The 12,097-nt window shown below is 44.7% G+C and overlaps 1 protein-coding gene and 1 pseudogene across 1 annotated transcript in view; both read left to right on the top strand.

The window, feature by feature from the left end:
- The window catches only part of BLOC1S6 (biogenesis of lysosomal organelles complex 1 subunit 6), a 134,315-nt gene that overhangs the window by 1,044 nt on the left and 121,174 nt on the right, over positions 1-12,097 (top strand). Inside the window, exon 2 of the mRNA XM_047075151.1 lies at positions 1,815-1,898. Coding sequence (XP_046931107.1) covers positions 1,815-1,898 — 84 coding nt within the window. The remainder of the gene's footprint in view (positions 1-1,814; positions 1,899-12,097) is intronic.
- Positions 1,820-12,097, top strand: part of LOC124508617 (cAMP-regulated phosphoprotein 19-like) — a 59,872-nt pseudogene continuing 49,594 nt past the window's right edge.

Raw genomic sequence — 12,097 nt, 5'->3', positions numbered from 1 at the left:
CATGACCTGAGCCGAAGTCGGACGTTCAACCGACTGAGCCACCCAGGCACCCCCCCACCGCCCTCTTTCAAAATAAACAAACTTAAAAAAAATAATAATAGGGGCGCCTGGGTGGCTCAGTCGGTTGAGTGGCCGGCTTCGGCTCAGGTCATGATCTCACGGTCCGTGAGTTCGAGCCCCGCGTCGGGCTCTGTGCTGACAGCTCAGAGCCTGGAGCCTGTTTCCGATTCTGTGTCTCCCTCTCTCTCTCTGACCCTCCCCCGTTCATGCTCTGTCTCTCTCTGTCTCAAAAATAAATAAACGTTAAAAAAAATAAAAAAAAATAATAATAAAGTAATGTCTAACAACCACTTTGCCAAATTCTTGAAAGTTTAACAATAAGCTTTGCAAGTAGTACAGATTGGCTCCAGCAACCACTAAGTGCCACCGGGGCCATGAGAAAAGGGGGAGACTCCAAACCCCAAATTCTAGGGGGTGACATTTCCATGGATGTGGATCTCCTCTGGCATCCTTTCCCTGTCCAGGCTGCGGGCAATGTCAGCCTGGATGGCAGGAGGTGGGCAGTGAGCCTCAGCGTCCGTGTTTACAGTAAGACCCAGAGGAGCAGAGCCCGGCCCTGGGCACCCCTCCTGCCTGCAGACTTGTGCTTTCCTGGCCTGGATCCCTGTGTCTGCCCAGGTCCCAGCCTCTGGACACCTACCCTGGCAGCCCGGAGCCAGGAAATTTGAGTGGTGCCATGCCCTTCTCCTTTGTGTGAAATCTTGTGAGGGTTGGAACTTCCACACTGGGGATGATTGGGCAAGCCTGCTTTCTGAGCAATGACGAAAACAAAAGAGAACAGAGCCTCTATTTCTTTACTCTGGGCTGCAATGCAATTGGGATAGTGCTGGGTGTGAACAAACAAGGGATAGAGGAGAGCTTCAGGGCTGCAACTCAACCCAGGCTCATTGAGAATGAAAAGCACTGATGAGTCTACTTGACACATTCTGAATGTGCCAGAGTTTGCACTAGGTCTTGGCGATGTCAAAGGTGGTGACACACAGCGGCGAAAACTTTGTCTTGGCTACCCCAGGAAATGAGTTGGGTCTCTGGCTTGATGCTCCTGTGTTCCTGTCAATGACCATTGTGAAGGCTGGAGGAAAGAGGTCATCTTCCCACCACATCCCAAATATGCCTCAGGCCCTGGTTCACGTCTGTCCCTCAACGGAAGGTGCCTTCCCCTTGTCCATAACCGTAGCCCGTCCCAAGGCAACCTATCACACCAGGCTTCCTCCTAGCTCCCTCTCAGATGAGCTGCCTCTACTTGTAGGGCTTCTGCATTCTCCCTTGGGTCTTCCTTTGGGTGTGGGGTTTATGTGCTCTGATTTCTAAGATCAGGAAGGCTGGGACCTTGTCATTCGCTCATTCATTCATTCTCATTCGTTCAGTGGGGAGCAGGGCTAGGGACGAGAAGGAGGATGAAGGTCTGTCCAAGACTGAGTGAGGGTCCAGCTCAAGGGGAGCATCCATTCTGAATGGAGGGACAAAGAGGGGCAGCGTGGGCAGGCTGCTCATCACCAACGGGGCCTCAGGGTTCAAACATGTTCACTCTTAGACACCATTTTCATCACAGCGGGTGGGCTGGTTTCCCTCGAGGTTTCTGAGACCCACCAAGTCAGTTTTAAGCAATCATAAACTATAACTAATAAAAGACAAAACAAAAAGGAATAATGAAGAGGAGGTGGAAAAACACCTATAACCCCCTGACAAATCCCTGTTCTGCTGTCATTTCAGACCCTGTGCTGGTACTTATTCTCTTTTTTATCTGCCTGCAGGTTACTCTCAGAGGGTGTTTCCATGGATTCTGCTTGGTGCCCGCCTGCCTGAGGACAGCCCCACCCCTGCCTTTCTGCCTTGTGGTAAAGACCTTTTCTATTCCTTTTTTCTGAGCAAAAAAGATTAGTGTGTTGTTTCCTCCAAGAAACAAAGTTCCATATGTATTCTGTGTAGCTGCATAGTGGTTTAAATTTTCTCTTTCATTTCTCTCTCTTTAATATTGCTTACTTGTAAAATGCAATTTGGGGAGATTTAGCTGAAATTCAGGCAGTCGGTGGAAGGCTCAGGTGTGAGACTCGGGCGCCATCTGCTGGTCACTTCTGAGTATGACAAAATTGAATTTGCCTTGAGCCTCTGGTGTGTACTGGTGAAAATGAGTTGATTTGAAACTTAAAGATGGAAAAGGTGTGTGCAACGACACGTGTAACCAACAAAGCGTTTGTGTCAGAATCCGTAAAGAACTCTTAAAAGTTAACGTAAAGAATGCAATAAATAGAGGGGCGCCTGGGTGCTCAGTGAGTTGAGCCTCTGACTCTGATTTCTGCTCGGGTCATGATCCCAAGGTTGTGGGATCAAGCCCTGTGTCTGGCTCAGCGCTGAGCATGGAACCTGCTTAAGATTCTGTCTCCCTCTGCCCCTCTACCTTCTAGCATTCATGGTCTCTCTCTCTCTCTCTCTCTCTGTCTCTCTCTCAAGGAAAAAAAAAAGAATGCAATAGAAAAAGGAGCAAGAGTCTTGTAAAGAAGCACTTAGTAGAAAAGGATATCCAATGGACAGTGAATTTATGAAAAATGGTCAACTTCTTATTCTTAGACTCTTGGAGGAGGAAGAGAGGTGGAGAAAGGCCAAGGTATGGTGGAAGCCTGAAAACTAAAACAAAACAAAACAAAACAAAAAACCCCAGTCTCCCAAGTCATTCAGATTTTACCCACTAGGAAGAAAAAACTTCACCTCAGTTTAATTTGCATTAGGGAAGATGGAAAATCTTTTGCTGTGAACGTAAAACTGCTCTAGGAAAAAATAAAGCCTTAAGAAAAACCCTTGCCCATTCAGTGAAGAGTCAGCTAAACAAAAGCCTGAGGGAGTGCTAGGCTTGCTGGCCTGAAAAATCGGTGAACAGAGAGCACTGTGTGTGCTCTGCAGGGTGGGGAGACAAATCGGGGAGTAGGTTCTGGAAGAAGACACCCAAGGAGCTAAAATAGGTGGTTACTGATTGGGGGGAGACAGATATATGCCGTGTGTCTTTCTATCTGGCTTTAATGTTTGAAGCATATGCTGGTTTATGTATTGAAAATAAAGAGAAAGCTTGAAACCTAGTAACTTAAAAGGCTGAAGTATGTTCAGTGGTGATGTCACTTGAAAGAGCACTGGTGACCTTGGGGGAGAGATTTGGTCAAGAGGGGACAGTAAAATCCAAAGTCTAATAAGTTTGGGCAAAAAGGAGGAGAAGAAGCGGGGACAGACTCCCCACACTTGCCTGATTTTGCTTGCGAGGGAGGGAAGGAGGACAGAAGCCAGACTTGGGGCCAAGATCCAAAAGGGGGCTTACTTTGTTTCTCAGGAGAGAGATGTGAGGTATTCACTGAGGGCAAAGGGGTGAAAGAGAAGGCATCCCAGGGGAGGGAAGGTGAAGGCCAGGAGGCTGGTGGAGCACAGTGGATGGAATGAAGAGCTTGGTGAGAACCGCCCTGGGGCTAAGCACATTGTGGGGCGAGCCCTGTGTACTTGTGAGGCCACAGGAACAGTCCAGGAATTTTGCAGCAGCTTTATGGTCTGGTGGCGGGTTGTGCAGATGGCTTCTGAGGCCCCCGTGCATCCGATTTTCTTATTTCAGAGCAGCGCCGTGCAACAGACTTTCTGCATGGAAAGTTCTGTCTCTTTGCTGTCCAGTGAGGTAGCCATAAGCCACATAAAGCTATTGAGTGCTTGAAATGTGGCCAAAGCGATTTAGGAACTGAATTTTAGTTTTATTGAAGTTTTTTTTAACACTCGATTTTAATTGAGATATAATTGACAATGTCCTCTGCACATGTTTAAAAAGTACAACCGAATAATATTTGGTATGTGTATACACCTGTGCAACAATCACCACAGCTGAGACAGGGAGCCTCTCTCTCAGCCCAGGGTTTCCTCATGTGCCTTTGTAATCCTTCCCTCTTACCCTTCCCTCTTCCCACACAGAAAACCACTGATCTGCTTTCAGTCAGTATTTCAGTCACTATAGATTAGTTTGAATTTTATACAAGTGGAATTACACAATATTATTTTTTGTCTATGTTATTTGCTCAGCAGAGTTATTTAGAGATTCCTCCATGTTGTATGTATCAATAGTTCATTCCTTTTTGTCACTCAGTAGTATTTCATTGTATGGATATACCACATTTGTTTTTATCCCTTCATCTGTGGATGAACATTTGCTTCTTTTCTCCAGTTTTTAGCCAATACACATAAAGTTGCTATGAAGATCATTATACAAATCTCTATGTGGATCTATGCTTCCATTTTTCTTAGGTATATATCTAGGAATGCTGTGGCTGGAATATATGGTAGTTGTAACTTTACAGTGTTATTTAATTTTTTTAAAATATAATTTATTGTTGGAGCGCCTGGGTGGCTCAGTCGGTTGGACGTCCGACTTCGGCTCAGGTCATGATCTCGCGGTCCGTGAGTTCGAGCCCCACGTCGGGCTCTGGGCTGATGGCTCAGAGCCTGGAGCCTGTTTCAGATTCTGTGTCTCCCTCTCTCTGACCCTCCCCCGTTCATGCTCTGTCTCTCTGTCTCAAAAATAAATAAACGTTAAAAAAAATTTAAAAAAAATATAATTTATTGTCAAATTGGCTAACATACGTTGTATGAAGTGTGCTCTTGGTTTTTTGGGTAGATTCCCATGGGTCATCGCTTACGTGTAACACCCAGTGTTCATCCCAACAGGTGCTCTCCGCAATGCCCATCACCTATTTTCCCCTCTCCCCCACCCTCCCATCCACCCTCAGTTTGTTCTCCGTATTTAAGGAGAACCCTCCTCTGTAACCCTCCTCTGTAACCCTCCCTCCTCTGTAACTATTTTTTCCCCTTCCCTTCCCCCATGGTCTTCTGTTCAGTTTCTCAAGATCCACATATGAATGAAAACATATGATACCTGTCTTTCTCTGACTGACTTACTTCACTCAGCATGATACCTTCCAGTTCCATCCACATTGCTGCAAATGGCATGATTTCGTTCTTTCTCATCATCAAATAGTATTCTTTTGTATGTATAAACCACTTCTTCTTTATCCATTCATCCACTGATGGACATTTAGGCTCTTTCCATAATTTGGCTATTGTTGAGAGTGCTGCTATAAACATTCAAGTGCTATGAATCAGCACTCCTGGATCCTTTGGATAAATTCCTACTAGTTCTATTGCTGGGTCATAGGGTAGTTCTATTTTTAATTTTTTGAGGAAACTCCACACTGTTTTCCAGAGCGGCTACACCAGTTTGCATTCCCACCAACAGTGCAAGAGGGTTCCCGTTTCTCCACATCCTCGCTAGTATCTGTAGTTTCCTGAGTTGTTCGTTTTAGCCGCTCTGACTGGTGTGAGGTGGTATCTCAGTGTAGCTGTGATTTGTGTTTCCCTGATGATGAGTGATGTTGAGCATCATTTCATTTGTTGGCCATCTGGATGTCTTCTTTGGAAAAGGGTCTATTCACGTCTTCTGCCCATTTCTTCACTGGATTATTTGTTTTTTGGGTGTCGAGTTTGGTGAGTTCTTTATAGATTTTGGATACTAGCCCTTTGTCTAAGATGTCATTTGCAAATATCTTTTCCAATTCCATCGGTTGCCTTTTAGTTTTGTTGATTGTTTCCTTTGCAGTGCAGAAGCTTTTTATCTGGATGAGGTCCCAAAAGTTCATTTTTGCTTTTAATTCCCTTGCCTTTGGAGATGTGTCAAACAAGAAATTGCCGTGGCCAAGGTCAAAGAGGTTGTTGCCTGCTTTCTCTTCTAGGGTTTTGATGGTTTCCTGTCTCACGTTTAGGTCTTTCATCCATTTTGAGTTTATTTTTGTGAGTTAATTTTATTTAATTTTAATTAATATTAATTAAAATTTAGGGGAACCTGGATGGCTCAGTCGGTTAAGTGTCCAACTCTTGATTTCAGCTTAGGTCATGATCCCAGGGTTGTGAAATTGAGCTCCAAATCTGGATCTGAGCTGACAGTGCAGACCCTGCTTGGGATTCTCTCTCTTCCTCTCTCTCTGCCCCTCCACCACTCATGCTCACGCACATGTGTACTCTCTCTCTCTCAAAATAAACGTTAAAAAATACAGTAATTAAATTTAAATGGCCAAATGTAGCTAGTGGCTCCCATATTGGGCAGCACAGTTCTAGAATGTATTTATTACTCCAGTGATTTTTGTACCAGGGAGAGACTTTCACTCCTGCTCTAATCTCGGAATATATTCATTCCTCATTCATTCAGTGAAGATCTATTGAGACTCACTTTGTGCTGCTCATTTTGCTAGACACTAAGGATGGGATGGGGCAAAATGGATACGGACCCCGCCCTTAAGGTACTTACATTCTAGTGGACTCAGTCTGGTTGCCTATGGGTGTACTAAGTCCACTGGGGAATGAGAGGACGAATCCAGTGCGATTATAAAGTAGAGTAGTTCAAGTCTGTGTAGGTGTTGGGATGGCCCCAGGAGTGGTATGGGCTTAGGGTGAGGGATGAAGCCTCTCCCTCTCCTAGTGATATAACCTGTGAAAATAAGAACCAGGTACAGAGATGGTGGTGTGTTTAGAGAATAGAGGTGCAGTTGGTGAATTTGGTGTTTCAGGCAGTTTTTTTTTTGGGGGGGGGACATTTGCTGTGAAGGGGAGGGAGAAGGAGACACATGCTGTGTTAGGACTAGTTGTGCCTGTCCCAGGCACGTGGTGGGGGCACCATGCTCATTGGAACTCCCCATAGTCTAAGCCCTCACTCGGTCACTGTGACAGTATACACACATCTCTACTTATGTTTCCCTCTGGAGAAAAACTAGTTTAGGCCCTGAGTTAGTGACTGTGGGTGTACTGAGCCAAGAATCTTCCTAAGAATTTTTAGGTCCTTCTGCTCATGACTCACAGATTCTGCCTGTGGATACTTTGCCAGAAGCAGCCCCCAGCCCAGGACGTTGGTGGAAGGAAGTGCAAGCATAGTAAGATGTCATCTTTGCGCTGACGGCATGACCTGTGCTGGGGTGGTTATGAATGAGTCATTTGGGGAGCAGGTCTTGCCCCTCAATTGTGTATTTAAGTTATGATGTTGGTGTTCTTTTCAGGGTGTCAGGAAAGCTTCTAGTGAGGCCAGGGAAGCTCAGGAAACCAAAATGGGAATAATGGCAGCTGCAGCCACCACTCAGGAGCACCTGGCATGCACCAGGCACTTGGCATGCATCACCTCGTGTAATCCTCCCAACAGTCCTGGGGTCAGGTGACATTTATGACCCCCATTTTACCGGTGAAAGAACTGAGCCCAAAGAGGTCAAATAATTTACCTTAGTTCATACCGACAGAACCTGAACATACACTTAGGGGTCACTTCTGCCCCAGTGAGAAGAAGCTGATAGGTTTGAAATGACTTGACATAAAATCTCAGATGTTAGTTTCTTTCCATCCTTCCGTTACTCCTTGGTATAAGAGGCTTCCTGAATTATACTAAGTAGATAGGTCCAGTGGCGACACTTGTGATTTCTCAATCACGGAGTGGGGAGTGGGAGGAGGAGATGACAATGTATTGAACGGCAAGCACCACACTAGACATTTTATGGACATCATGGTAGTTCACCCCTAAAGCAAACCTGTGACATCCAGGGTGTTACCTTGTGCAGCTGAGAGGGCTAGGTGCAGGCTAAGATCACCCAGCTATTAAGTTCATAGAGCCAAATTTGAGCCCTCACAGGTTGGATCCAAACTTTCTCCTCATCACATCATACTGCCTCTCTTTAGTGTCTCAACAACAAAACACATAAGAGAAGAGGCTGTAAGAGCATAGCCCCTCGGGGTCTTTATTGACAAAAAATGTCAGTAAGCCTCAGGCAGTTCTGGGAGAGATGAGGTCAGAGTTAAGGTAACCTGTCCATCCAGTTGGGCAATTATTATTTTTTGAATGTTTATTTACTTTCAGAGAGAACGAGAGAGAGAATGTGCATGCGTGTGCATGAACAGGGTATGGGCCGAGAGAGAGAGAATCCCAAGCAGGCTCCGCACTGTCATTGTAGAGCCCGGAAGTGGCGCTTGAGCTCACAAACCAAGAGATCAAGACCTGAGCTGAGATCAAGAGTCAGACGCTTAACCCACTGGGCCACCCAGGCGCCCCTCCTGAGAAGCCTTTAGAACACTGCTCGGCATGTACAGGGCTAAGCATTCAATCAATGTTTTATTATTATTAACTATGCAGACAGCCAGGCTGAGTCCTGGCAAAACAGAGTAACTTGTCCAATTAGACACACCTAGCAAAGCTGAGACCAGAATCGGTTCTTCTGCCTCCTACTCCAGGGTACATCTGTCTGTGTGGTATTATGTTTTAGCCGTGAGAATAAAGGGTGATTAGGTTGCTGGAGGGGTTGTGGCTGGGGGGAGGGGCTAAATGGGTAAGGGGCATTAAGGAAGACACTTGGTGGGATGAGCACTGGGTGTTACATGTAGGGGATAAGTTACTGGAATCTACTCCTGAAATCATTATTGCACCACATAACTGAGTTAGTTACATACTAACTAACTTGGATGTAAATTAAAAAGAAAAAAATTAATTAGTTTTAAAAAATGAGTGATTTAGGGGTGCCTGCGTGGCTCAGTCACTTAAGCATCTGACTTCATTCAGGTCAGGTCATGATCTCATGATTTGAGTTCGAGCCCTGCGTCGGGCTCTGTGCTGACAGCTCAGAGCCTGGAGCCTGCTTGTGATTCTGTGTCTCCCTCTCTCTGCCCCTCCCCTGCTTACACTCTGTCTCTTTCTAAATAAATAAATAAATAAATAAATAAATAAATAAATAAAACATTAGATATAAAATCTTTCTCTGAGGTTTATTTATTTTGAGAGAGTGCAAGCAGGGGAGGGGCAAGAAGAGAGGGGGACAGAGGATCTGAAGTGGGCTCTGGGGTACCTGGGTGGCTCAGTTGGTTAAGCAACTCACTTCAGCTCAGGTCATGATCTTGCAGTTCATGGGTTCGAGCCCTGTGCTGACAGCTCAGAGCCTGGAGCCTGCTTCGGATTCTGTGTCTCCCTCTCTCTCTCTCTGCCCCTGCTCTGCTTGTGCTCTGTCTCTCTCAAAAAATGAATAAACATTAAAAAATATATATATTTAAAAAAGTGATTTCAACTCCATCAGTACTTTCAAAGTAGTGTAAGCTGTCCCCCAGCTTCAAGCTGAAAATAGTTACTATTCATCTTCTAAAAATAAAGTGTCTTTTGTAAAACAAACAAGCTGTTATCAGCAAGATAGGAATTGACAAGCACTAGCTTGGTGCTACTAAGGAGGGGCTCTGGGAGAGATTATCAGGTTCTGTAAGTGATAATAGCTACTGGCTGTTAATACCAATTTAGTTGCAATTAATTGTGTAATTGTCTGGGATATTTCAGAAATGGGTCTAATTTCTGTTGTAATCTTTTTAAAGAGATACAGAAAATAACCAGAAATTCTTGAATAGCTATACTATAATTACACATACCCAAGTATAAAAAACCCCAGTTCTTTGTTATTGGGAGATAGCCAATCTGGAACATTTTTTCAGAGAAGCAATTTTATGATAGGGTTTCAATTACATTATGGAAAAGAGATTACAGCATTGACAGTGAGGATTCTTAGGGCTCCTTAAAAAATTTCCATGCAAAAATAGATATTTAGTGGGGCACCTGGGTGGCTCAGTTGGGTACGTGGCTGACTGGCTCAGGTCATGATCTCACGGTTTGTGAGTCACACATCAGGCTCTGCACTGACAGCTCGGAGCCTGGAGCCTTCTTCGGATTCTGTGTCTACTTCTGTCCCTCCCCCACTCATGCTCACTCTCTCTCTCTCTCTCACTCTCTCGCTCTCTCAAAAACAAACATTAAAAAAAAGATATTTAGTGTATGTATGGTTTCTAACTGTGGGAATATTCACACAGCCCTTCTGTGTCTCTAACACTAGAAATTCAAAGAAAACACCTAGGTCCCTCCCCCAAGGGCTTGTGGGTAATCAGACAGTGGTGGCTCCCACAGTGACCAAATGAGGGAGGGAGGTAGGCACAGAAGAAGGGCTCCTAATTCACATAGGGAGGGAAAGGAAGGCTTTTTGGAGGAGATGATACCTGAGGAGAATCTTTAAGGATGAGTTGGTTTTTATGAGGTAAAGAAGCTGGGGAAATGATTTTCCAGATAAAGAAGGGGCAAAGGAGCAGAGGATAAGAAAATTTGCCTCGTTCTGGGAGCTATAAGACTGGCACTGCTCAATTAGCCAAGTAAAAAAATAATAGGCAGTGCCTTTGTGAAGAAATTAACTTGTAGTAATAATGATGTGTTCCCAGCACTTTCTTTATGTAGCTCATTTAATCCTCATAAAAGTCACATGAGGCAGGAACAGTTAATATTTTTATTTTGTGGACAGAGAAACCGAGCACAGAGAAATTCAAAAAGTTTCCCCAAATCTCAATGTTAGAAAGGGAGGGGAGGGCCAGGATGGAAACCTAGGCAGTCTGCTCTGAGTCCATACCTCTGTGTGAGCTCACAATGAAAGCATCTATTTGGTTTGGAGCTACCTAGTAACTAACCCAGATATCTACTACATCTTACCCACTCCCAACCAAGATGAGATCAGCTTTAACCCATAATTCCATGGCTTGTGGGAAGTTCATTGACTTCCTGGAAATATCTATGAATTACTGGAGGCTTGTGTTTTTTGTTTCCCATGGGTTCACAGTCTGTATGTAATATTTCTGAGCTGTTTCTTTGTCTCGATCCTGTCTTGGTAAGGATTCAATGGTGGGCACAACCCTTTCTGCTTGTTTTAGCCACCTTTCCCTCCCCACCCCCCCCCACCCCCAAGAAATGTAAACATTGACTTAAGATTTGGCGGATTGTTGGGGCGCCTGGGTGGCTCAGTCGGTTGAGCATCCGACTTCAGCCCGGGTCACCATCTCGAGGCCCATCTCTCTGCCCCTCCCCCGTTCATGCTCTGTATCTCTCTGTCTCAAGAATAAATAAACGTTAAAAAAAAAATTAAAAAAAAAAAAGATTTGGGAGCTTGTTGTGCCCAGGGGGTCCCATGGTACCTTGACTGTAACGTGGACTAGCCCCTCCCCTTCACAAACAGGACCAGTTGTGGGCACAGAAGTGCATTGTCCTGAGAGCAAAGCAGTGGCTGGCTATTGAAGAAATGGCAGAAGGAGCCTGGCCCTTGTGGCTTGGGTCCCAACCCTTCCCAGTCATGGCTATGAGGACTGAGGAATGAAGAAAGGAAAGGCTAGTGAGAACATGCTGAAACCTGATTTAGCACTATCCTGGTGCCTCAAAAAACAAGAACTCAATTAAGAAATAGAGTAAACTTTTGGCTACTTTTTTTTTTTAATTTTTTTTTTCAACGTTTATTTATTTTTGGGACAGAGAGAGACAGAGCACGAACGGGGGAGGGGCAGAGAGAGAGGGAGACACAGAATCGGAAACAGGCTCCAGGCTCTGAGCCATCAGCCCAGAGCCCGACGCGGGGCTCGAACTCACGGACCGCGAGATCGTGACCTGGCTGAAGTCGGACGCTTAACCGACTGCGCCACCCAGGCGCCCCTTGGCTACTTTTTTGCTAAGCATGTATATAAATTATGGAAAGTTGTGTCTTCCTAAACTATTATACTTCCATTATTTGTATACATCTATGGTCTAATGGTTGTGATTTTGACTACAGTAGTCTACACTGGATCCCTTTTATATTGTTTACTAGTTATAACTATATTTAAGAGATGTCTGTGACCTTCTCTTTCTACATGACTACCTATGTGACTTTCAGCACGGCAGTTAACTTCTCCTGGTCTCAGTTTCTTCATTTGTAAAGTGAAGATTATAATATTTATCAAAATACCATCATGAGAATTACACAAGTATATAGCAGTGTCTGAAAGGCAGTAAAGGTTCAATAAATGTTAGCAATTATTTCCCCCGTTAACCAAAATTGGACTGTGGTTTGGTATGGCTGAAGCATGGGAGATAGGATAGTTGTTGTAGAAAGGGTGGAATTGTGGGTGGAGAAATGAGCAGTCACCAAACCAGAAGGATTTTGTACGTCGTTAC

This window comes from Lynx rufus, unplaced genomic scaffold (genome assembly GCF_022079265.1).
Source record: "Lynx rufus isolate CCGP_SWC_20201006 ecotype Redwood Valley unplaced genomic scaffold, mLynRuf1.p SCAF_13, whole genome shotgun sequence".
Taxonomy (NCBI): Eukaryota; Metazoa; Chordata; class Mammalia; order Carnivora; family Felidae; genus Lynx; species Lynx rufus.
The sequence above is the reverse complement of the archived record's forward strand: the minus strand, read 5'-3'. Positions and strand labels throughout refer to the sequence as shown.